This window comes from Ricinus communis, chromosome 6 (genome assembly GCF_019578655.1).
Source record: "Ricinus communis isolate WT05 ecotype wild-type chromosome 6, ASM1957865v1, whole genome shotgun sequence".
NCBI lineage: Eukaryota > Viridiplantae > Streptophyta > Magnoliopsida > Malpighiales > Euphorbiaceae > Ricinus > Ricinus communis.
In genome coordinates, this window is record NC_063261.1 from 16,039,026 (window position 1) to 16,065,668 (window position 26,643).

The window sequence follows — 26,643 nt, forward strand, 5'->3', positions numbered from 1 at the left end:
GAACTTCTTATGATCATACCCAATGTTGATTCTATCCATATTATTGTTAAATCCAAACTGTCATATTCTCTTTGCTATATTACCTAGGATGTGATGGAAGATATATTTTTTGACTTTAGAGTTTTCATGGATTTGATTGAAAATTTAATCTGCTGAGTAGGTTTTTATGGAATCTATGTTTTATGCATTAAAATGAAAGTTAAAATTAATTAATTGAATTAAAAAATTTTAGTGTGGCATTGATATATTGGAGGTCCAAGAATTGGAAAAGGCAAGGTAAAGGAGGTTGTGGAGACTAAGAATCTCTCTTTAGATGATATGTAAGGAGATTGAGTGAAAAATGGTTCAGGTGATTGAATTAATAAGTTCATATGGATTCACATTGAACGAGTTGAATGTGGAATGTATCTTAGAACTAAAAAAGCTCATCATTAAATAATATTTTCTATTTTTATATCTAGAAGTATAATTAACTCTCTCTATCAGCTATTGATGGGAGGTTATCTTAGTCGGAAAAGGAAAGTTGTATGCTAAAGTAAGCCAAAAATGCTAAAAGGGTTGAATTGATCTTATCTGTAAGTTTAGGGGCTAAATTGAATTTTATTCCAAAAGACCGGCGGGCTCAGTTCCCGCCTTTCAAAATAAAAGCTTCACAGAACAACCATACTTCCATTTACTACGTTCTCCTTTGTTCATTTCTTACTCTCATTCACTAATAATGGCTTCTCTAACAGAAGACTCAGACCTAATCTCAAAACTAGAATCCTCCACTTCAACTCATATCTATTCTGACTTCTCAAATTACCTAATCCCCTTCGACGATTTCAAAAATTCCGATAAATCTCAAACCCTAACTCGGTCTCTAGCCAAACAGTTCCTTCCCTTCCTCAATCGCTCACTTTCAATCATACCAAAACGCCTTTCTGATCTCTCTAAATCTAAGGACATCCCAAAAGAGATTGTTTCTGGACTGCTTGATACCTACAGATTGTGCTTAGATTGTTTAGAATTAGTAGCCTCACAGCTGTCATGTAAGTCGTACACTGTAAGTATACAGAGGCTGAGGTTGGTTTACTGTTTGGAGCAATTACGGCTTTACAAGGAAGCGGAAAATGAGGGGTTTAGAGTTTTGCAGAAGATTAAGGGCTTGGATGTGATAAAGAAAAAGAAGAAGGAGAAGGATAAGTTTCTGCCGGTCCTTGCGGTGAAGGAGAATGTGGATTCGGAGCTTGCCAAGCTGGTCATTGAGGTCGTGGTGTGCATTGTGAAGTGTGTGGCTTTGGAGCAGAGCAAGGATTGTGAGGATTATAGGAGGGTTATTGGGTTGGTTGATGAGGTTAGGCCGTGGTTCAGGTATGTGGAATTAGTTTATGCATTCTATCATTGTTAGATATTGGAAATAAGTAGTAAATAACGCAATGTGATTTTATGTGCGTTTATTGATGGGAGTTGTGAAACAAAAAAAGCAATGGGTTGTTTAGGTACTTAATTTTTTTATTAAAATAATTTACAGCTGAAAAGGATAGAAATAATAACTATTGAAATACACATAAGTTTTAAATATTTGAATTTTTCTTTTGGATTCTTTACGATGTATTTATTTTAAGGGAAAATGAAAGGCAGCAAGGGAAAAACCCTTTGAGATTTGGTAGAGTTAGAGCTTTACAATTGTGAGACGGTATTTTTGCTAAAGTTAAGTGTATCATAAAAAGCTAAGTTCTATTACAAATGGCTTCAGAAAATGTTTGCGGCATTGCTTTATTTTTTTTTTCAATGGCAGCAAGAACAAAGACTAAAAACTTTGTTACTTGTTTTTGGGCCATATTATACTTTTCCCTTCACTAAACAGAGGGCCAGTGCTTTCACTGATATTTGTTAATCAATTTGTAGAAGTTCTGTTGTTTATGAAGCAATTCTTTTTTTTTAATTTTTAAATTACTTGTCATGCTTTGTCAGTTTGCACCCTAAGCATTGATAGCTTTAAGTTACATCTCACTGGACGCTTTTTAAATTAGATGCATGTTTTCACCATTTATCTGTACTCTATCGGAACATTTAGACAGTAGTTTGGACATCAATATTTAGATTACTGACAGCGTATACCTACAAATGAATATTTTAGAGAGTTGGATGCCAATACACATGAGAAGCTACATAGAGTGCTTGTTACGTACTTGGGAAAATGCACTTTATTTTTGGTTGGGGAGCTATCAAATTTTGATGGGGGCATAGTGCATTCTTTCTGTGTGACAGCAGTTGACGAGTATATAAAGTCATCCTTGAAAGATCAAATTTACAAGGTATTTTCTAGATTTTGTTTTTTCCAATTAAATGGCAGGGGATCTTTCTAATTAGTACTTTTTCTCCAGTTTGCTCGCCGGATCTGTTCCTCCCTATTCTTGCATCAGTATGACATACCTCAATTTGTAATTGACATTTTGAAAAGCATTTTGGACTCCCTGGCCAGTAGGTGCAAGGTAAATCAGCAGATCCTTTTATCAGGGAAGACCCTCCCTAAATTTACACTTCTGGTTCCTTCTGGTTGTTTGCTAAAGCATTGGCTCTATTATGATTTCCAGTTACCACACTTTTTTCACAGAATGATTTTACTGTTTAATAACACGTTAAGAGAGTGCATGTGCATGAAAATTGAAAAGTGATTGTTTACTATGCAGAGTCCCGTTCTAGCTGTGGTGCAAATTGATTCACTGTGAGACGCTAGAATTTTTATTTTTTTAGCTTTCTACAAACCAAGACTTGTAACTCTGTGAGTTGGAGAATGCAACTCAAAAAATTCTTATTCCCTGTTTGTCCCCTTCACTTATAAATGATTTCCCATTATAAAAGTTGTTCTTTAAATATACACTGTTTGGACCTAGGATAAGTGTGAAATATCAATATGGAAGAATGGAGGAAACTTTGTGTCCCCTCCCCCATTACATGTAAGTGCTGCCACTTTACTCCCCTTCCATTTTATGTCCCTCTTAGTAAGGATGAGTAGTTATTGTCAAAGAGGTGTAGTTAATGAATGAATATACACCCATAGCCAAGAATATTGTTTGACTTGAACGGCTCCATATTTTTTTATGAGAGGAAGAGAACATGAAAGGCACCAAGTTTTTATTTCAGTTCCTTGTTTTCTATTTCTAGCTACTTTTGCTCATAAAATAATTTTAGATGACTGTTAAATCATGTTTCTCCTTGATGAATCTAGAATTAATCTCAAAATCCTGACCTGATTGACATTTTTGAGAGTTTTTCCTAGTTGAAATATATATATCGCAAAGAACTTATTGCGTTAGACTTTTTATGCAGTGCAATGCCTTTTTGAGATTATTGACAAGCTTTTTTTGCTTTAGATCTTTTCTGCAATGCTTTCATGATTCAACCTGGAAACAAATCATCTCCTCGGTAATATTGACAAACTTTCTTTGGCAGGTTGAAGACCAAAATTTGGAAATAGAATTTGTTCAACTTGTCTCTTATTGTGCTGATAAATGTCGAACTGCAAGTACAAATTTCTGCAGTACTGTCGAAGCACATCTAAATAACATAGCTGATGTTTTTTGTCAGGTATCATGTTTAGCTCATTTGCTTTTGTACTTTCCGTCTTTATTTTCTTACAGTTATATAGTTATCTGGATGAAGACACCTATAACTATATAGTTATCTGGATGAAGACACCTATAACTATCTTTGTTTCAATTAATTGCTTTTGCAGGCTAGGGAACCAATGGATAAGATTTTGAGGCTATATGCTATTGGATTGACCATTACTGATAGTGTTGTTAATTCCAGAGTCGATGATGCTACATCCTCCAAAAGCTCAAAGGATGAGCCTGCATTCAATAGTTTGCTTACTCATGGAGCTAGGCTTTCAGATTTCGCACCCCTGCTTGGTTCACTGCAAAGTTTCTTTTATGTTGGATGCGAGGAGAACTGTGTGTCATGTGGGGTTGAGTACAAGGATTCTGATAGTCTATTATATTCAGAGTCAGATTCTCATTATGGAATCTCGTTAGCTTGCAAACAGAAGAATAGAAAGGTTTATCTGCTGAGCTACTTAAGTGCTTTGAAGTTCTTGTGTCAGCCACTTGCTGCACTAGTAAACTCAGAGAAAAAACAAATTGTTACTGAAAATGGTGTTGCTTCTATTTCTACTATACTGTTCAGCATCCAAGAAGCATTTGATAAATTTTTTGATATCTTCCTACTTTTTCAAAGGTAAACAGACTATAGCACTTGATGCCTTTGTTCTTTCCCTGTCGCCTATAGAACTTTGGCTGCTTATCCAGCAAGTAGTTCTAATATTACGAAATTTGATTTGACCTTTATTTGGCTATTTAGAGCCAGTTTGGCATTGCTTCTTCCTAGCTACTTTTGGTTATTTTATTTTATTTTATTTTCTGTAGCTGCCTTTTGGAATCCAACTTCTGTAAGCAGAGTAAACCATGCTTGCTCTAAAAGCAGGTTTCAAAAAGCAGAAACAGTAAAACTAAAAAAATAAAAATTCAAATTCTCAAAAGCAGGATGTCCCACAATGTTGCCAAACTGACCCTTAATGGCATAAAAGAAGGTACTGTCCATTATGTTTAAATTAGTTTTAGTTTTTTTTTTCTGGATTGGAGTGGTGTTTCTTATCCCTGTTCATACAATTGAGTCCTTGAGACATGGCATGTATTAGAGTTGCATGAAGAGACATATTAAGTAAGATATAGAATTACATTCACTGCTCAAGTATCTGACTTTTAAGATATGTATTTTTTTTTTAAATCACTTTTTTTTTCCCTCTTTTTAAGATATTATACTTTGACATTTCAGTACCAGAAAGTGAAATTCTGAACTGTAATAATCAAGCTATGAAATTAGTTTGTTGTCAACCCTACTTATGTTTGATACTAGCACTTGATTAGATGCAAATCATCAGACAATAAATGTCAGTGAGCATTCCCTCACATTTCCTGTATAAGTTTGCAGTACAGCATCTGAAGGAGAGGGGGATGAGTTTGATGAAAACATTATACTTAGTGTTGCTGTAGCTGCCTTTACTATCTCCATCAGGACCAAGCTAAAATTGCAGGTTGCCATTATTTTCTTTGATATTGAAGAATTCAAAGTTTCGTCGCTTGAGAGATGTACTTTGATTATGGCTAACTGGTTTGCACTTCTTATTTCAGAAGAGTGTGCATGTAATGAAGCACATCCTTGACAGTAAATGGATTCAACCCCAGGGGCTGAAGTACTTATTTTCCTCTCTTTACAATCTTGGCATACATTTATACAGGAATAAGCAAGTAAATGAGGTACTGTTTTAAAAGAAAAAAATGATATATGATATTAATGCAATTTCTTTCTGTTTCATGAATAATTCTTTTTCTTAGGTCATGATTTTATTTGTCAAGAAAAGCATTTAAAATGGAAAATGTGATCATATTAGCTTTCACATGTTGCCGATGTACTGTTTGATGTTGTGTTTATTCCAAGCCTGAAAGATATTTCTGAAGGCAATGCGTGGGTGCTATAAAAAGTGGAGTTACTGTGCTCCTATTGCAATTTTTAGAATTTGTTTTGGTCGTCCTACTTTACTGCTGGTTATACTGATGAAAATGGAGGATCCCATCTATAAGTCCTACTGGAGTTTGATTGAATTAATTGGGAAGTGCAGCTAAAATTCTCCCTGGATATCTTGTTTACTCCATTCCTTGAAAAGGGAGTAATGCCTCGAATGAGTTGATTCAAGTGTTTGGAAGTGTTGAATAGATAATACATAGCGTTTATGAGTGATTAATTTAATGAAGATGAAAATCTGGAGTTGATGGACTGATGCACTGACATAGATTATTCAAGAGGTTAGACGGTGATCATTTAGATCGATGGAGGGATAGGGACCGTGTTTTAATTTATACAAGCACATGTATATTAATTTCTCATCTGGCCTCAATTTGATAAATATGCAGTCTTGTATTTTAATGCTTTTCCATTCAAAGCCTTCATTTTGTTTCCTTTTTTTCTCAGGCTTCAAAGGCATTAAAGTTATCTTGCAGAGCATCCTGGACTTGTGCTGTTCTTTTCTGTCAAATGTATATGAACAAATCCAATGGTGATCTTTCAGAAGATGTTATTTCTGATTTCATTACAGAGGCATGTACACGAACTGCTTTTCTTTTGGACATTGTCTATCAGTGTGGCAGTCTTAAACTAAAGAAGATAATTGTAAATGGTCTTGAAAATTGGTCTGTTGCTGAAGATTTATTTAGAAGTCTGCCAGGTCCTATGCCTTTGGTGAAGCAATGGGTGAAGGTAGCACTTGAACAGCTTTAACAGTCTCCAATATTTATTTCTTGCTTTGGCAGTCTGATTATTTAATTTTCAGATAGAATGCAAACGAATTAAGAACTTGGATGTGGATGATGAAGCTTCAACCTTATATCATTTGTTGTCATCTTCAAAGAAATTGTCGAAGAGGACAATTGGCAAAATCTTACAGCAGGTCTGGCTCTTTTTGATGCATTAGTTTGTATGGATTTGTATATTTTCTTTATATTATGCTCTCTTCCTCTATACTTGTGATTTTGGCTTTGCTCTACCTTTTCTTTTCAACCTTTTCATTTGAAATTTTTTTAGGAGCTTAATGCATATGAAGAGATGGACATTATGTACCCAGAATTGTGCCAGAGAATGCAACTTGAAATAATAGATATTCTCTTGCAAGACGTGTATGTCATGCAAGATAGTTGTTTAGAGAGATCAAGACTTTTACTAAGAAAGGGACGAGCATTGAGGGCCTTTGGTTTTAACGGTTTGAGGGACTGTATACAATGTCTGACAGATGCAATATCTGTAATTGTGAGTTAGTCCTGCATGTTTTTTTATCCCACCTTTTGCTTCTCATTAAATATTTGGTAGAAATGCCTTGTTCATACAGAGTTGGGTATGTGACTTACTTGAGATGGCTACTTGAACAGAATGCTGGAAAACATGGTGGTGGAATTCCAACTTCTCTTCAATTAGCCATGGCACATTGCTTACGTGGTTTGTGTATCCAGGAAGCTGAGCCAAATTCAAAGGTGTTGATGATATAAGGCTAGTCTTGTAATTTACTATTTAATACTTAAAATCTTATTTGTTTAGTTAATAAGTTGTGTGAGAATGAATATGAAGCTGACAATAAATCCTAAATGTTCTCTTGTTTCTCTCTGCAAGCAGCAAGTCCTTCAAGATGTCCAAGCTGCTATAAGTATATGGTTGAGTATTCCAATATCAGATGATGGCAATTTATTATCTGGCAGTGGATTGATACTGCTGTATAATATAGTAGATTTACTAGCAGCAAAGGTATCTTTATGATCTCATTATTTGATTGTGGTTATCATTTCTGATATCTCTTTCAGCTTTTCTTCATTACTTTCTCTCTACAGGGTTCCATGGAATTTCACTACAATGTATATAAACTGATGATTAGAATATTGGAACTAAAAAATGTACCATTGGAGAAGTTCTTGTCAATCTTGTGGGAGAGTAGAAGGCTTAGTCATGCCCTCTGCATTTCACCTGTATATGATGAGTTGCTGATGAACTTATCAAGGGATTATGGCGAACAATTCAAGTCTACTGGTTTTTGGATTCATTGTCTAAAGGCGTCTCCACCTTTATTAGTTGGGTTTCAACAAAACTTCTCATATTTATTTACAAGTGTACCGTGCAGCTCTGGTGATCATGAGACTCCTTTTCAGTCAGATATCACAGTTGATGATGTTAAACAGGCTGCTTTGGAACTCGTTTCAAGGGTAAGATCCTTGAATCCTTTTAGGAGCATACCATGGTTTTTTCAGTAGTTTCTTTATCTCATATTTTATATTAACTCATCCATTCATCTTTTTTGCTTTTATTTTATTTAAATCTTGTATAGGCTCCTGTGACCAGTTGTTCTATTTTCTTTGCTGGATGCCTCTACTACGATTTGTGTGAAAAACTCATTGCAAGTGGACACATATTTGAGGTACGATGCACTTATTTATTTTCATATTTGATAGTTGGATATGATGATTTGATCTACAAAGATAATATTCTCTGTATTTGGATAATTTGTGGTACGTTCCTTTTTCTGAACAAATATAAGTTCACATGCTATTCTCTCATTACTAAGCTAGTTTGCGTATAATTACAATTAAACATATTGTTAGGTTAGTTTTCCTGATAAATCTGGTAGAATGTTTGCAATGTCATAGAAAAATATTGTCTATGAATTAATATTTGCTCCTATTTTATAACTATTCATTTTTCTACATTGGCTAGACTCACCTGAAAGAGCGACAGAACCAACCCGCAATTTCAATTATGTCGTAAACCTATTTCAATGTTTCCAGCCTGTTTATGGCCATATTCTTCATATGATGCTTGGAAACAATTGCTTTTTCAGTGTAATTCTGGCCATTGTTGTCCCTTCCCTTGAATCCAGTAAAGTTTTGTTCTGAACTTTGATGGATCTGGATGTCAATATGACATGCAGCTAAACCTGTTTATATAAAATCTTGTTTCCATCTGTTGCTGACTGTCACCAACTTCACTTAGGTAAATATATGCATTCTTATATCTATTCTTTTTCCCTTTGTTATTTGATGTATGAATTTTATTCTGGATAACATGCATGGAAAATTCCTTTAGCTTCAGCTCGATGTATGTTTGTGTCTTCCTGCTTGCTATGTCACTTTGGATTTCCATTTAATTTTTCCTTCTTTACAGGCTCTTTCTTATGCAAAAGAAGCCCATCGGTTGCGTACTAAACTCTTCCAAGAGAAATTTACATACTCTGTTGAGCAGCAAACTGAAAAGCACATTGAAGTTGGGGATCATTCTCAAAAGCTTACCTATGCTATTCGCAATCTACGAGTGAACAAATCAATTGCTTGTAAATTGTGGTACTCTGATGGTAAATCATCGGATGAGGAAGTCTATTATCTTAGTCCATGGAAAATACTTCAGTGTTATCTTGAAAGCACTCTGCAGGTTTTGTAATCTTTGACTTGTAAGCTTCTGATCTGGGAATTTCATTCATATCTTCTGTTCTATTAAGCTTATGAAATGTATTTTGGATCATTCATGCAAATTCAGGTTGGAACTGTTCATGAAATAGTTGGAAATGGAGGCGAGGCTGAAACTTTTTTGTTGTGGGGAAAAGACATCTCCTGCCAACAAAGCTTGCCACTGTTTGTAGTTGCCTTCTCTTCTGTTTTAGGTATTGACTCAACTTAGGTCCTGTTTTCTGGTATCAATGATCATAACTTTTTTAATACACATTTAGAAGTTTTATGATGATTAGTTTATTCTTATTGATATGTAGGAAAAGTATATCGTAAGAAAAGGTCTTGGGATCTCTCACAAAAGGAACTTCAAAGTGCCAAACAGAATTTGGAGAGTAGGAGCTCTGCTTTTTCTTGCTTAAAATGCAGATTGATACTGGAAGTCACTGTTGATCAGCAACTTGCTGATTTATCCCGAAATTGTATTTTTGATGCCGCAAGAAATGTTTCATTGGAGAGGTTATCTCATGCTGAAAGTTTGTATAAATCATCCCTTGACAAATTGAATCTTTCTGAATGGAAGAATTCTACTAGTTTTCCTGAAAAAGTTGATGATGGAACAACAAACAAATGTGCTTGTTCTGACACAAGTCGGCCAGATATGATGGATTTTGTTTCCACAAGATCAGGGCCTAATGCAAAGATGAAAGGCAGAAAGAATAGACAGACTAAGCCTAGTGCGAAATCTTCATTAAAAGAGCAATCATCTATGACTGAGTGTAATACGAGACTAACTCGTTCTAGATATCGCTCTTCTCAAAACCAAAATGTGAACAGTTCAGAAGAGGAGCAACATGGCCTTTTCAAACATCCGAATGACTATAGTGCATGTGATTTGAATGATGCTAACAGCCAAAGGAAGTTATTGTTAGAAACGAGAAGCAGCACGGTGGATTTTGGATGTGAGGTTGTATGCATTTGCAACAAATTGAAATGCTGGTTTTGTCTTGCTATGGAAGTTAAAGAGTCTGGACTACTGATGAATTTCATAAATATGAAATGGGAGCTTGTTCGAAGGCGGCTCTCCCTCAGGATACTAAGTAGCAGAGGTATGGCTTCTATTGCATACTATAAATATTAGTTCATGAAACACTTCGTCCTATTGTTCTTTTTGGTTAAGTTAGTTAGGTGGCAATGAGTAATTCATGCGGTAGTATGCTACTTAAGTTTGGGTTTTCTTCCTATTTTACTTGTCAGTCAGGTCCTTTCTTATGAGCTGCATATGGTATACTAAACAGCATAAACAATTAGGGCTAGCAGAAAAAAGAAAAGATTAATATCCATTCTGGAAGAAAAGGGGTATATATGAGCATACAATTTGGTAATTGCTTTGTGTGGGTATTTGCAAATTATTCTCTGCCATTTTTTTGCTTTACAATAGCTTATTGGTCTCATTTCAGGAAAATGCCTCCAAATTCATGGCGAAATCCATGAAGCACATGAAATTATTCTGCAAAGTGCCTCTGTTCTAGTCAGCCGGAACCCATTCACTCAATCTTATTCTGCTGTTTCACACACTTTTTTGCTTGATTTGGTTGGGACAGAGTACTCTGGGGATGTATTTGCTGTTGAACGGGCAGCTTTACTGTTCGACATATGCTGGTTCTCTTTGAAGAGTTACCATTCCAAAGACAACAGGTATTTATATTAGTCATGCAGGCATGCCTATTAAGTCTATTTATAGTTGTCTGCATGTTTGCCAATGACTACAAGGCTTCCCTAGAATATGCATATCTAAGTTACCTTGTTTTGCATCTAGGTTTGCATGTAAGGTAATATACATATATCTAGGTATCCTTATCTATTTCTAGTCTTTATAGAAATAGTTGTTTTTTTTAATTGACTAGCCCTTTGTCATCACTTCTTCTGCAACAGGACCATCTGCTGTGATCTATCCCATGTTAAATTACAGAAAGTAGCTTCCTGGTTGATGCTAGCCTTTGTACTATGCCGCGAAGTTCCTAAACTTTTTCAGAAGGTCACACTTCTGCTGCTTTCCTTTGGCACAATTTAGTCTCGCTATTCTTTATTTTCATTTTTGGTGCCTTTATATAAATCATATATTTTAAATTCTGGTGGCAACTTTTATTGGTTTAACATCTTTCCCTGCTATTTCTTTTCTTATTACTTTTAATTTTTTTCTCTTCTACAATATCCACAATTTCAAATTCTTTGTAATGGCCTGTTGACGACTTCACACATGCCTGAACATTTAATGTGAACTGAGTTTTTGTGTAGGCTCACTGTTATTTGCTATTCACTCCATAGCTTGATTTCTGATAGGTATTCTAAGAACACTCTATGTGGAACTCCAATGAAGTTAGTAAGAAACCTGCATCAACTCTAATTGAAATTCTTTTCCTTGGACTGGTAGTTTATGTCAACAATATTATGTCCTCAAGCACTGGCCAATAGATCAAATAGCATGATGTGAGAAGGTTACAGATCATCTTCTTAAAAGGATTGGTTCGTAATCATAATGGTTTTCCCAGGTCACAGACCCTGAATCAAATCTTAGAATCTTGAAGAATGCTAAAAGCGTCGACCAAACTAACCAAACAGAATCTGATAGATGAATAAATATCATCAATGCAGCCCGATGTTTGATATAATGAACAAGAGTATATTTGACTGTAGGACCTACTGGAATCTATTATGCATCTTTGCTATTTAAAATTCTGGAGGATTCAAAGTTTCTGCCGTTATTTATACAAATAAAGATGCTAAAAAACTCCATAAGAATATGAAATTAGGAGAGATGAGACTTTACATTAAAGTCTTGCAGCTTTGTAGAAAATTTTGTTAATTTTTAGCCTATTCCTAAACTCTCAAAAGTTCAACTTGATAAATATCTATTTTCAAATATAATAAGAATAACAAAATTCTTATTTTAGAAGTGTGAATGTAAGTTCTTAAACAATAAAGAATAATGCACTTTAAATTCTCAAGGAAATAAAAGCTTAAGATTTATGAGGATCTAGACTAGTAATTCTTTGGAGTTCAAGGTCTCAAAAAGTAGATCTAATTGCTTATAAATTTGATCATATGTGATTGTGGATTTTGAATTTTGAATTTAATTTTATCTTTTGCCATTGCTTATACCTTTGAATTGCTTGCTTTTCCTTCTATATTGTTTGAAAATGATTGATAAATATTCCTTTAAATTGATTAACAGGTTTCCAGATTGCTTTCTGGTATTTTTACTCTTTCTTCATCAAGTGAGCATTTTTCTTTGCCATCTTATTGCAAAGTGCTCTCTGAAGGTCATTGGGCGTCATATTTTCATCAAGCTTCACTTGGTACTCATCATACTTGCCAGTTCTTTTCAAGTATCACCCAGAAACATAAAGCTGAACATCTTGAAGATGATCAGGTATATTTTAATCCATATTTGGTTCTCATATATAGTAGAAATTGCTCTATTTCATAAACAAGAGCTTCTTGATAGATGTTTTTGGGTGACTGACACTTTAACATCTTGGCATAGATGTCATATTTCTTTATGACTTTATGCGGTAATCAATTTCATTTATCATTGCTTCCTCCATCCTGTTTGACTCTAAGAGTATCCAATAAGAGTTGGGATAGCTCGCTTGTGTAAAATAATTAACTAATATTTGCTTCTTTTGAGTTTGAAGTCAAAAAATTGAATAAATATTTTGCTGCTTAAAGAAGATTGTACTGTCACAAGGATTGGAGAAGTTAATACAATTTATGCTTATGTTTGGGAGAGGGAGGAAAATGGGAGCAGAGTTAAGGAATTGTTGAAGGGCTATTTTACTTATGTATAGGAGAGGGGATAATGGAAGGAAAAATCACGTAGAGACACTGGCTAGGGGAAAATAATTCCTTAAAGATTTGCGGTCTGCACCAAAAGAATTAACAGGACAAATAACACTCTAAGATTGCAGGTGGGAAGAGAATTAGGATTACTGTTGAGGGAATTTCGGACATGCACACATCATCTGCTTGCTCGAGATTTTAGATTTTCTTCTTCTCATGAGTTTTCTGGCTAATTTGTCTGAAGAGCTGTCCTTTGGACTTTGCTTCTTGAACCTTCTGGCCATGTTTCTCGATTAGACGTGAATGTGTCAAAAACATAGTTGCTCTGATACAAATACAGCATATCAGATACTATTTCCTTCTTTTTCTGGGTTTTATTTATTCAATGATTTAGAGGTGTGAAGTGCCAATTCATTTACTCTTGCAAAGCATATTCTTTCACTTCATTATTTATTTTCTTTATTAGTTTGTGTTACAAAAATGATTATATCTTGATAGTGCAAAGGTACTAAGAGTAGATTTTATTTCATAGTTTCATTTGATAATTCTGCTTTCAGGGTTCACAAGTGACTGGTGCAACATGCAAAGGAGCAGAAACATGTAACTTACCAAGGTTTTAGCTGTCACATTATACTGAGGCTTTCCATGGTTCAAAATGCGTTCTGATTTTCTTCTTTTATGCTGTGCTGCAGTCTTGCTCCCAAGTCTCTTCAAGATATGGAACATTTTGTGACAGATTTTTTCTCAAGCCTTCCTTCCACAATGGTTGTTTGCATAAGTTTGATTGGAGATCCTTATGCAACTTTATTACAAGAATTACTCATGTATCCTTCACGTGTTTGTGCATGGATGCTGTTGTCACGCTTGAATTCTAAGAGCCATCCTATTATGATGCTTCTGCCAGTGGATTTGATTTCAGAAGGTACTTAACATAAAATATAAACAGAGAGTTACAGTTTGTCACATGGCCACTTAGTAATTGTATGCATAACTTACTGAATACTCAATAATTTGCAAAAAATTGTCAGAAACCTCAGATGATGATGCACCAAATCCTGGCTCTGAAGAATTTCCAGAAAGCAATGACTTGGATAAACATTGGCACTGTCCCTGGGGTTTCACTGTCATTGATGAAGTTTCTCCTGCATTTAAACTTATATTGGAGGAGAATTACTTATCTTCATCAATCTTTCCTCTGGAGGACACCAAAGAGAATAGAACTTTATGGTGGATGAGGAGAAAGAAGCTGGATTTTCAACTTGGTAAACTGCTGAGGTATTTGTCTCGATTCAATACAACTCAATTCAACCTTAAATAATTTACCAAGTTCTTTGAATTGTATTTGTATGTTCTTTTTTTTTGTATTACATACATGGGCACTTGTATAATGACATACGATGGAGAAAATAGTTTCAAAACCTTGTCATTCATCTTCAGTTTCAGTGTCTGCATGTATTATTTTACCTAAGCTCTGGTGGAGATAGAAAACAATATTTATTCCTGAGCTTCAGTTAATGCCTGTTGAAGGAGAATGCTAATAGTGGGATCTCAATCCATCATATGCATCTCTGGGATATTAGAACTTATTTGCTTAGTACTTACTAGATGTCTTGCCTTCATGATCCAGGAAAATGGAAGATCTGTGGTTGGGTCCCTGGAGGTGTGTGCTTCTTGGAGAATTGTCCGACAGCAAGCACCTAGACTCCGTACAGAAGAAGCTGATGCGAAATCTGAAATCCAAATGTAAAGTTGATGTTAATGAAAGTTTTCTCAAGGTTATTCTTGGAGGAGGAAAGTCCGTGTTAGATGCAGAAGCATGTATTTATGACATATTATTTCTGAAAAAGGGTTGCTTCATTGGGAAAGTTATATATTCTGATGAAGAAACATGCAAGATATTGACTAAAGAATTTGGAGTTCAAAAATTGCCAAACTTGGCTATCCAATTGATACACGAGGCTGTGAATGAACTTGAAGTGGACATTGTAACTAGAGAACCCCTAATTTTGGTGCTGGATTTTGAGGTGCAGGTGGGATTTTCTTGGCTTTTGTCTCTTCCCCTTCATCTTATTCTGACGTTGATCTTAACTATTTGTTTTCATTATTTTGTTTCCCTGATTTGGCATTCTCTTTGTAGTTTTTAAAGATTAGCCATCCATAGAGGTAGGATTAGTTAATGTCTCGGTTGGTTTAGCTTGAAAGGAAAATCTCAGTTTGGCTGGTGAGCTCTAAAATAAATCTGGGAGTCGGATTCTCAGCTTTTCAAAACAAGCTTGTTGACCTCTAGAATCAAATTAGAATAATCTTATAAATAAGACGAGTTCTGCTAAACCCTGAAGGTGAGAAGCCACATTATACTTGCAGTGGTCGAATAGGAACATGAAAAAAACTGGAATTATCTGAAAATCGATGCTGTTCTCTTATCATTGAAATACATTAATTAGACAAGACAGGAATTTTATTGTTAGTCAAAGAGTTGATTATTTATATTAACCTCGACTTGTACCACATTAAGCTTTATAATATCTTATATATCAACTAAAGACCAAGCAAGTGTGCCTCAGAACAATCCTACTGAACCCTTGCTTCTTATCATTCCTAGCATGCCTTTTCTGTCACTAGAATGTTGACCTGAGCGGTATCTGTGTGAGTGAGAAATGACATGCTTGAACTGATTATTTGTCTTCTGCACAGTGAGAGAATTCATTTGACTGTTTCAAGATGGTGCGATTCCTTTAGTTGGCATGGTAATCTAAGAATTTAAAGGTTTCCAAATGCGTACACAGGTCATCTACAATGTCCTTTTGGAGTGGATTAGATTTGCCATTAGTTTCCTTCTATGAAATTTATTTCATATAAGCTGACTAGACTGATGACTGTATGCAGATGCTTCCATGGGAGAATTTACCTGTTCTTAGAAACCAAGAGGTCTATCGGATGCCTTCTGTTGCTAGCATCTGCTCAACGCTCGATAGAAGCTGCAACAATCAAGAGCAAGTTGGGAGAATATTTTCTGCCTTTCCTTTCATAGATCCCTTGGATGCATTTTACTTGTTAAATCCAAGTGGTGATCTAAGCAGCACACAAGTTGAATTTGAGAACTGGTTTAGGGATCAAAACTTGGAGGTAATTTTCTTTTTTCTTTTCCATTATAATGGTTAAGAAAAAGAATGATAGGAGGCTGGTGAAGTAAATTCAGGAGTAGTTCCGAAATGAGTATTCCCCTTCCTCTTTTCAAATAGAGGAGGTTATTTCATAGTAGTTGTATATGATGCAAAATTACTTAATCCATGTGTTTCTTGAATGATACTTAATTAAATGTTGATGCAGGGGAAAGCTGGATGTGCTCCCACTGCTGAAGAACTGACTTCAGCTTTAAAGAATCACGACCTCTTCTTATATTTTGGTCATGGAAGCGGTATGCGAGATAAAATATGCGAAATTACCACAACTTTTTTTCTGTCCTTTGCTGTATGCTCCGATTTTGCATTATGAAGTCGCTTGCAGTGATGTCCATTTAACATTATGTATCTTATGTCACAGGTGCACAATACATTTCTCAGCAAGAGATTCAAAAACTGGAAAACTGTGCTGCTACTCTCCTGATGGGATGCAGTAGCGGAGCCTTGTCATTAAATGGAAGTTATATTCCACACGGTACTCCATTATCCTATCTTCTAGCTGGTTCACCAGTCATTGTTGCAAATCTTTGGGAAGTCACGGACAAGGATATCGATCGATTTGGGAAGGTAATGCTTGATGCCTGGTTAAAGGAAAGATCTATTGCTTCCTCAGATTGCATCCAATGCAATTTACTAGCAGAAGAATTTGAGGCCATGAACTTAAAGGATCGGAAAGTTGCTACCAAGAAGAGAGTACAAAAGAAGAAAGAACCTGAAACTTGTGATGGTGATGCCTTGAAGAATTCTTGTAATCATAGACCGAAGATTGGATCATTCATGAGTCAAGCTCGTGAAGCTTGCAGACTCCCTTATCTGATTGGAGCATCTCCAGTATGTTATGGCGTCCCTACAGGTATAAGAAGAAAGAAGGATTTATAGCATATGGCTTCACTGCCTTGTATTTTGCCAAATTGGCAAGGATTTGATTAAAGCTAAGATCACTGCAAGATCTAACCCAACACAAGAATTATAACATCAATGGCACAGCTTTGCCAGAAGATTCAGCTAACATCCATTGATAGTTTCAATTTTCTGTATTCGCTTCTAACTTTCCTCAGAAATTAAGGGGGGGGGGGGGGGGGGGGGGGGGGGGGGGGGGGGGCGGCGGCTTTGAAGTCTGCAAAGTGGAAGGACAAGTTAAGTTGCAAGTTTTTTGTCCTCCTGTGGCACAAGTATTCATTCTTCTATAAATATCTTCATTCTTTTTTTTTTAATCCCAAGGAATTGGGGAGTATACCTTGTTTTCTCTTGTACAAAGATGTAATTTAATTCGTACATTTGTTTGGATGTGCATCTTAAGGTGTTGGAACTTTTATTTTAGTCTCGGGTAATTACTTAGCACTTGTATTTTGTCGAATTATATAAGTTACTTTTTAACATTTAAAAATTTATTTTTTATTATTCTTTTGTTTTATAATTTTATATTAAAAAATCAAACTATTTGAATTTCTATTAAATAATTATTAACTACATTTAGTTTTATTGATATGTTCATATTATGTATTTATATTGAAGATATTCTAGTGATTTATTAGTATGTTTTATATACATAATATGTAGAAATATGTGTTTATTATTTTACTTTAATTTTATTGTCTAATTTCATATGTTAATAGCAAAACATAAGAATATGAGCTAAATATATATAAATGGGTTTAAATTGAACTGTTGCTATTGAAGTTCAGAATAAAGACACGTTGACTACTAATTTTATAGACTTGACCGAAACAACAAGATTCATAAGAAAAACTTAATTAGTTATTATGTAATTAAAGATAATTATTTTTAAATTATTAATTTTATTTAGGATAGTTAAGAGGATAACTATGGAAGTGTTGTGCTTGCAAAAGGACTTTGAAAAAGGAATTTCTACAAGTGGTGGAGATCAATTTAATAAGAGGAAGTATGTATCTGTCTATTATTCTTCTCTCTGCCAATTCTCTACAGTTCATTTTCTACAAACATTTTTAGTTAGTTTTTGCACTACTCTTTTGGAGATCTAAGAAACTTTTCAAGAAATGGAGAGTGAGGATTAATCATCTTCATACCTTAAAGAATTCTAGATTTTGAAGGAGCCTTTACTTTTTATATTGTTTTTATGTCTTTCTATTTAATTATAATGCACATTGGATTAAATATGTCAGATTAATTTTTATAAGTGTTTAGTTTATTTTTTTACCTGTGCACGAACCTTATTTATTTATGAGTTTAATGAATGATTTCTTTACCTTTATAACTTTATTAGTTGCATTTATTATTGTTAATTGGCCATCATATCAATTTAATAATAATATTTTTTAGGTTAAATGAATTAGAAATACCATCTTAATCTATGTTGGTATAAGAAACCTAGGTTGTATCACTAATTTGAGTGACTTAGGGAAAATGCACATCACCATCTCATTCATTAGATTTAGGCTTAAGGGAAAATAAAGAGATTACCAAGTATTGGCTAGACTAAATACTATTTATCATATAGTTTTCACTAATAATTCCATTTGCATATTTACTTTCTAATTTATTTAATTTCTTTTATAAACCTTAAACTATACTCAAAATATTGGTTTAGAGTGTTTAGATTTATTTTTAATATTTTGTGTGATAGTTGGTTTTTATAGTATATGCTCTTGGTTCCTTGTGAGATCAACCTCATGGTGAACTTGCCCGCACTATCATTCAGTTCGTACATTTGCAGTACTAAGTTTGAGACATCAAATTTTTGACATTGTTGCCGGGAAACTATGTCAATATTATATTAATTAATTGTCAAGTTTAGTTTCTTTTATTTTTGTGTGTTGGTTGTTTATGTATTTTTATCTTGCTTTTAAGATTTTGTTTTAAATTTTTAAATCTGAAATTTTGATTTTGATTTGGTATGCCTAGTCGGAAAACAAGATTAAGTAATTTATCAACTTAAAATTTCTACAACTTGAGATCAGCTGTTAAAAAGGTAAAAGAGGACCAAGAAGTAGAGAGTGAGTTTGTACCTCCAAAAGAAAAAGAAAGATTTGAAGAAAAGCTAGAAGAAGAATTTGAAGAAGAGGATGAAATATGGCTAATGACTAGAGACAAGTAGCAGTTGAAAGGCAAATGGCTATGAAGGATTATGCTCGGCTTATAATTGGTAACACTACTTCATGCATAGTTCTAGGTGATGTATCTAGGAATTATAAACTTAAGAACATTCATTTTAATATGCTCCTTTCATTATATGGTATGCAGGGGGGGGGGGGGCGGCGGCTTTGAAGTCTGCAAAGTGGAAGGACAAGTTAAGTTGCAAGTTTTTTGTCCTCCTGTGGCACAAGTATTCATTCTTCTATAAATATCTTCATTCTTTTTTTTTTAATCCCAAGGAATTGGGGAGTATACCTTGTTTTCTCTTGTACAAAGATGTAATTTAATTCGTACATTTGTTTGGATGTGCATCTTAAGGTGTTGGAACTTTTATTTTAGTCTCGGGTAATTACTTAGCACTTGTATTTTGTCGAATTATATAAGTTACTTTTTAACATTTAAAAATTTATTTTTTATTATTCTTTTGTTTTATAATTTTATATTAAAAAATCAAACTATTTGAATTTCTATTAAATAATTATTAACTACATTTAGTTTTATTGATATGTTCATATTATGTATTTATATTGAAGATATTCTAGTGATTTATTAGTATGTTTTATATACATAATATGTAGAAATATGTGTTTATTATTTTACTTTAATTTTATTGTCTAATTTCATATGTTAATAGCAAAACATAAGAATATGAGCTAAATATATATAAATGGGTTTAAATTGAACTGTTGCTATTGAAGTTCAGAATAAAGACACGTTGACTACTAATTTTATAGACTTGACCGAAACAACAAGATTCATAAGAAAAACTTAATTAGTTATTATGTAATTAAAGATAATTATTTTTAAATTATTAATTTTATTTAGGATAGTTAAGAGGATAACTATGGAAGTGTTGTGCTTGCAAAAGGACTTTGAAAAGGAATTTCTACAAGTGGTGGAGATCAATTTAATAAGAGGAAGTATGTATCCGCTCTATTATTCTTCTCTCCGCCAATTCTCTACAGTTTCATTTCTACAAACATTTTTAGTTAGTTTTGCACTACTCTTTCGGAGATCTAAGAAACTTTTCAAGAAATGGAGAGTGAGGATTAATCATCTTCATACCTTAAAGAATTCTAGATTTTGAAGGAGCCTTTACTTTTTATATTGTTTTTATGTCTTTCTATTTAATTATAATGCACATTGGATTAAATATGTCGGATTAATTTTTATAAGTGTTTAGTTTATTTTTTTACCCGCGTACCTGAACCTTATTTATTTATGAGTTTAATGAATGATTTCTTTACCTTTATAACTTTATTAGTTGCATTTATTATTGTTAATTGGCCATCATATCAATTTAATAATAATATTTTTTAGGTTAAATGAATTAGAAATACCATCTTAATCTATGTTGGTATAAGAAACCTAGGTTGTATCACTAATTTGAGTGACTTAGGGAAAATGCACATCACCATCTCATTCATTAGATTTAGGCTTAAGGGAAAATAAAGAGATTACCAAGTATTGGCTAGACTAAATACTATTTATCATATAGTTTTCACTAATAATTCCATTTGCATATTTACTTTCTAATTTATTTAATTTCTTTTATAAACCTTAAACTATACTCAAAATATTGGTTTAGAGTGTTTAGATTTATTTTTAATATTTTGTGTGATAGTTGGTTTTTATAGTATATGCTCTTGGTTCCTTGTGAGATCAACCTCATGGTGAACTTGCCCGCACTATCATTCGGTTCGTACATTTGCGAGTACTAAGTTTGAGACATCAAATTTTTGACATTGTTGCCGGGAAACTATGTCAATATTATATTAATTAATTGTCAAGTTTAGTTTCTTTTATTTTTGTGTGTTGGTTGTTTATGTATTTTTATCTTGCTTTTAAGATTTTGTTTTAAATTTTTAAATCTGAAATTTTGATTTTGATTTGGTATGCCTAGTCGGAAAACAAGATTAAGTAATTTATCAACTTAAAATTTCTACAACTTGAGATCAGCTGTTAAAAAGGTAAAAGAGGACCAAGAAGTAGAGAGTGAGTTTGTACCTCCAAAAGAAAAAGAAAGATTTGAAGAAAAGCTAGAAGAAGAATTTGAAGAAGAGGATGAAATATGGCTAATGACTAGAGACAAGTAGCAGTTGAAAGGCAAATGGCTATGAAGGATTATGCTCGGCTTATAATTGGTAACACTACTTCATGCATAGTTCTAGGTGATGTATCTAGGAATTATAAACTTAAGAACATTCATTTTAATATGCTCCTTTCATTATATGGTATGCCTAGTGAAGATGCATTAATATTTATTAGGAAATTTAATGTTATAGTTCATACTTTTCCATTATATTAACTAAATGAGGACCAATTAAGGATGAGATGTTTTCCTTACTCATTAAAAGAAAAAGTAAAGGCTTGGTTAATGATCTTGCCACTTAATTCTTTAAGAACTTAGGATGAAGTATATTACAAATTTATGAGTAAATTTTACTCATATAAAAAAGACCAAAGAGTTAAGAGCTGAAATTTTCAACTTTTATCAAAAGGATACCAAATCCTTTCATGAAGCATGGGATTACTTCAAGTCATTTTTATTGCAATATCCACACCATGAATACCCACTTTATGTAACTAACCAATCATTATATGAAGGTTTAATATAACAATATTAATATGTGGTTGATAATGCAACTGGAAGTGCTACGTTAGAAAAAACTAATGATGGGATTTATGGTATCTTTGATGTTAGGAACCAATTCTCAACAAAAGAGTGTGAAAACAAAAAGAGTAAGAGTGAATGAAGTTGTGTCTAATAATGAGATGGCTATGCAAATAGCTGAAATTAAACAAGTTAAAGTACTTACTTCAATTAAGAATATACAAAGTAATGAGGTTTGTAGTATATGTGGTATTTATAGTCACAGTACTAATATTTGCTCATCTTATGAGAATTATGCAGGAAATGATTATGGATAAGTTAATTTGATGGAATCTTATTAGTCTAGGCAACTTAGAAATAATCTGTATTCAAAACTTATAATCAAGGTTGGAGAAATTATCTAATTTTTTTTTTTTAAGAAATAATGACCACAACCCACCACAGTTATTGAGGAACCAAAATTAATCCCAATATCAAAACCAAGAGCCTCGATACTCAAGAAATCAAAATTCTCTATTCCAAAATCAAAGACAAGCTCCTCAAAGAAAACTAAGCTTAGAGGAAACACTATAATATTTTACAACAACTACACATGATAAATGCAGAGGAATGAAAAGAAAACTGATTCCATTGAAGTTTCAACGAAGCGATTGGAAACTCAATTTTGAAACATTGCTGAAGATGTACAAAAAAACAAGAAAAGAAAATTGCTAAGTCAACTTGGGCAAGTTAAAACTATCATTATTTTAAAGGATGGTGAGTTATTTGATAATAATGTTGAAACCTTAATAGAGAAAGATTCTTCTTATGCAGGTACATCAAAACAAGATGAAATAGTTGATGTGGAAATAACTGAAGGATGTGTACAAAAATAAGAAAGAGTAGAGCCCAATCTTGGGCAGAACAAAAAAGATAAGGAGGCATTTTTAGGACCTGAGTTCCATAAGGCAACTGAGCTTTATAAGCCTCCTATTTCATTCCCTAACAGATTAAAAGAAAGCAAACTTGGTAAGCAATTTTTTGAAATCTTTGATATGCTTTCTAAAGTTAAATTTTGTTGGATGTTATTAGAAGTATGTCAGCTTATGCCAAGTTCTTCGAGAAGCTTAACTCCAACAAAAGGAGATATGAGAATAATGAGAAAGTTATAGTTTCTCAAAAAGTAAGTGCTAACGAGACGGATTTCATTTCTATTAGAGACTTTATCATCAATTCTGATAACGCAACACACAACCCAACTCGTTACTGTTGGTGTTGTTGTTTTTTCAGCTAAGTGATTATGCGAAAAGGAACATGGAGGAGGAGGAGGAGGAAGGCATGGTTATTCCTTTAGTTCCAGAGAGAAATGTCGTTGTAAAAGGGGAGTAAGGCAATTTAAAACCGCGTATGCATTTTTGTTATTGCTTTCTCTCTTATGAGTTGTGTTTAAATTTGTTGATTTACAGCTGTTCACAAAAAAGTTAATTATATACGGCAGTAGTCTATATTTATTCCAAATTTCATTATTTTGAGCTTAAATTTGAATCCAATTTTTACTATAGATTTCACTCTCCTAAATTAATAAATGCACTTAAATTATATGTATTTAATTAACTGATATTTATAATTTTTATTTTTATATTAGTAAAAATAAAAAAATTAAAATTATTAATACTTATATATATATATATATATATATATATATATATATATATATATAAGATCCTCGAATTTAAATAAAATACTTTTTATTTTTTATTATAAAAATTATACTATTTCAAATAAGAAAATACTAAAAATGTTCTTATACATTCACTGGGCATAATAAAGCCAAATCAATTTCAAATTCATTGTTTATCTACCACGAATTTTTCTAGCCTTACTTCTTTTTATGCCTAGTGAAAGAGTAACCACAAACGGCTCCTTTAATCAATTAACTTGGATCTTGTTGTCGAATCCAGTAAATTGATAATTCCGTTTATAAAACTTAATGGTGTCACCAACTCTGAGCTAGCTTCCGGTAACGAACAAATTATAGCCATTCTCTTGAAGAAAATATTGGCCTGGGGGGTGTCCTTTCCGTCAACGAATTACACACCTAAATCTCCAAACAGAGGGAAATGTTCCAGAGCCTTCATTGCAATTGACAGTTTCTGCCCAACATTTGTTCGAGCCACCTCCTTAGTGAAAAATGTGTATTTTTGAGTTAGAGGTGCTTGAGTATGAGTTTTCATTATCCAAACATTCATGAGTGGTGTGGTTATATAGAAAACAAGAAGATTTTCCTGACGTGTGGGTTTGTTTAAGTAGTCACTTTCCTGGTACAATAGCTTTTTCTTCCATATATTTTTGAAAGTTAGTTGGAATACCGTTACATACTGTTTAGGGCACTGAGATAAAGACAATTCAATACTATTAAAATAAAGTAAGAATACCAAAATTACTTATTCTAAAAAGTAAGGGTACTAAAGTTACTAGTAATAATAAAAATTTAATTACAATATTTTAAACATGCTTAATGGCTAGTAAATTTTTTAATTTATTTTATGTATTATTTCTATATTTTTTTCATTCATATTCATGCTAAATAATTAAATACTAAATTAATGAAAATTAATAAGGTCGTATTTGTTTTTCTAATGGTTTTTTAACAGTAAAATTTTGAGAAATTATATTTATTTTAGTGTAAAAATTAAAAAAATAAATAAATAGGGACTTATGTAATTTCTTTGACTTTTTTCATTAAGGCTAATAAAAGCATGTCATATAATAAGATCTATAAGATATTATTAAAGAAATACTAAAACATCAAAATATATATGTTTGCCAGTTTTCACGACGTTCTTGTTTCTATAGTGTCTAATAGGGGACCACAGTTCACTTTGAAGTTTTAGAGAAAACTACAAGAGTAGCTCGGTACTAGGTTGGACTTCAGCAAAGATTTTCACCCTTAGACTAACAGACAATCAGAGAGGACAACTCAGACCTTAGAAGATATGCTTCAAATGTGCATGATAGACTTTGGTGGTTAGTGGGATTGGTACCTACCATTGATAGAGTTTGCTTACAACAATAGCTACCATGCAAACATCGAGATGGCCTCTTATGAGGCATTGTACTGTCGGAAGTGCAGATCTCCTCTGTGTTGGAAAGAAGTTAGTGAACGAAAATTAGGAAGATCGTAGTTGGTTCAGATCACTTCAGAGAAGATCCCTATTATCCCTAAGCGACTAAGACAACTTTCAATAGGCAGAAGAGTTATGCAGACCCGAAATGGAAGCACGTGGAGTTCAGTATTGGGGAGTATGTGTTCTTGAAAGTGTTCTCTATGCGTGGTGTGATGCGGTGTGGCAAGAAAGCAAATTGGCCCCTCGTTATGTGGAACCTTTTGAGATTATTGACAAAATTGGAGAGGTAGCATACAAGTTGGACTTACTATCGAGTTTCTCACATGTGCATCCGGTATTTCTTATATCCATGTTGAGAAAGTACATCTCGGATCCTTCGCACATGTTGCAACTTTAATATGTGAAAATAAGCGAAGACTTGACCTACAAGGAGCATGATCATGGATACTCAAGTTTGCCAACTGCGCTCTAAGATTATACCGATAGTTAAGGTGTTGTGACAAAATTATTCGTCGGAGGAGTGTACCTGAAAAACCGAGCAGGAGATAGGGACCTCCACTCTCATTTATTTTAATCTTGAAATAAGCCTTGCTTTCTTCGAATTTTAAAGACGAATTTTTTTAAGGGGAGAATATAATATCTACGAATTTAAAATTTTAATTATTTTAATTTTTATCGGAGGTAATTTAATAAATTTTTAAATTTATATTACATGAATTATTGATGAGTCAATATTTTATATTTATAAACAAATAAACAATAAATAAAAAATAAGAAAGAAGCATAACAAAATTTTTTTCCCTCCCCTTCTTCTCCTCTCTCCCCGTCACCCTCTTCCTCCTTCTCCGTCACTCCCTCCCATTTTCGCTACCGCCGCCGCTTCTTCTCCCTTCCTCTTTGTCGGCAACATCTTCTTCCTCTCCTTCTCTCCTATCTGGCGACGCCACCTCCCTCTTCCCCTGCACCTTTTTTCAGTCGCTTTTCCCCTTGTCGCCTTTCATTCCTCGCCTGTCGTGGGCTCCCTCGTCGTCGCCAACTCGTCGCCGTTATCCGCACAGCCTCCAGCCGTCGAGGAGGAGCTGCTCGCGAGGAGGCAGTTTCCTCCCCTGCTGCCGCTGCCGAAGCAGCCTCTTGCTGGTTTCCTTTCACCGATTTGACGCTGGAAACGGACTCCTGGACCCCGAAAACCTCAAGGCAGCCCTCCCCCGTCGATTCTCCTCCGCCAACAGTAGTGGGTGAGTCTCATCGGAGCCGAAACCTTTCGGCCTCGATCCGGTGACTTCCAGCGAGCTTCAGGTGAAAAGTTTGTATATCTGTACTTCCCGCAGCTCAAGCTTTTGCACTTTCGGATTCGAAATTTGATACTGTTGGTGGTACCGGCTTTCAGACTCGGTGTTTCCGGACGTGCAGAAGTTCGGCTCAAAATAATTTTATTTAGACTTTAAAAATTATTTTAAAATGATTACAAAATATTTGGTGTATTTATTTATTAGTTATAATTAATTAATTAGACTATTTAATTAATTAATAGTCTGATTTTAGAATTACTGGAAATTAATTTCAGAATGGGTTAATCTTTTGTTATGTAATTTAAGCTGATTAATTGAATTAAATGTGTAAAATATTATGTGACAATATTGGAAATAATAATATTATTTTTGCCGGATTGTTATTTTATTTGAATTGTGATTTGGATTGTGTTACGCAGTTGGTAAAATAATACAGTTTTGATGGCCGACTCTTGTTAAATAAATGTGAAATAT

The 26,643-nt window shown here is 33.7% G+C and overlaps 1 protein-coding gene, 1 long non-coding RNA gene and 1 other non-coding gene across 6 annotated transcripts; 1 reads left to right on the forward strand and 2 right to left on the reverse strand.

Annotated features, from left to right (window-relative positions):
• Positions 1 to 678: 678 nt before the first annotated feature.
• Positions 679 to 17,445, forward strand: LOC8277534 (separase). Of its 2 annotated transcripts, XM_015725270.2 has the most exons (27): positions 679 to 1,353; positions 2,123 to 2,300; positions 2,370 to 2,477; positions 3,439 to 3,573; positions 3,722 to 4,224; positions 4,978 to 5,080; positions 5,178 to 5,303; positions 6,016 to 6,300; positions 6,374 to 6,490; positions 6,625 to 6,846; positions 6,966 to 7,067; positions 7,207 to 7,335; positions 7,419 to 7,787; positions 7,910 to 7,999; positions 8,743 to 9,006; positions 9,112 to 9,235; positions 9,341 to 10,129; positions 10,481 to 10,718; positions 10,956 to 11,058; positions 12,256 to 12,453; positions 13,421 to 13,476; positions 13,556 to 13,785; positions 13,892 to 14,138; positions 14,491 to 14,893; positions 15,750 to 15,989; positions 16,194 to 16,281; positions 16,407 to 17,445. In XM_015725270.2, the coding sequence occupies exons 1-27, from the start codon at positions 719 to 721 to the stop codon at positions 16,922 to 16,924; spliced, it is 6,600 nt and encodes a 2,199-aa protein (XP_015580756.1). In that variant the 5' UTR covers positions 679 to 718; the 3' UTR covers positions 16,925 to 17,445. The 2 variants fall into 2 exon arrangements, 1 of the variants encoding a protein (XP_015580756.1); XR_007216340.1 differs by lacking the exons at positions 16,194 to 16,281; positions 16,407 to 17,445 and adding an exon at positions 15,558 to 15,649 and having other exon boundaries at positions 15,750 to 15,783.
• On the reverse strand, positions 12,721 to 15,910 carry LOC107262044. 3 transcript variants are annotated; one of them, XR_007216343.1, is made up of 4 exons: positions 15,772 to 15,910; positions 14,466 to 14,593; positions 13,473 to 14,381; positions 12,721 to 13,188 (listed from the first exon to the last, which is right to left on the reverse strand). It is a non-coding gene; the product is annotated as an uncharacterized LOC107262044 (long non-coding RNA). The 3 variants fall into 3 exon arrangements; XR_007216342.1 differs by having other exon boundaries at positions 13,473 to 13,788; positions 13,896 to 14,593; XR_007216341.1 differs by having other exon boundaries at positions 13,473 to 14,593.
• Positions 17,446 to 21,624: 4,179 nt separating the features above from the next.
• On the reverse strand, positions 21,625 to 21,731 carry LOC112536391. The gene has a single exon (XR_003080419.1). It is a non-coding gene; the product is annotated as a small nucleolar RNA R71 (small nucleolar RNA).
• Positions 21,732 to 26,643: the final 4,912 nt, after the last annotated feature.

Excerpts from the sequence above, each read along its gene's own strand:
- LOC8277534 (XM_015725270.2), top strand. The coding sequence starts at position 719 with ATGGCTTCTCTAACAGAAGACTCAGACCTAATCTCAAAACTAGAATCC. Across the intron at positions 6,847-6,965 it reads CAGATGCAATATCTGTAATT|AATGCTGGAAAACATGGTGG; the intron begins GTGAGTTAGTCC and ends CTACTTGAACAG. Across the intron at positions 10,130-10,480 it reads CAGGATACTAAGTAGCAGAG|GAAAATGCCTCCAAATTCAT; the intron begins GTATGGCTTCTA and ends GTCTCATTTCAG.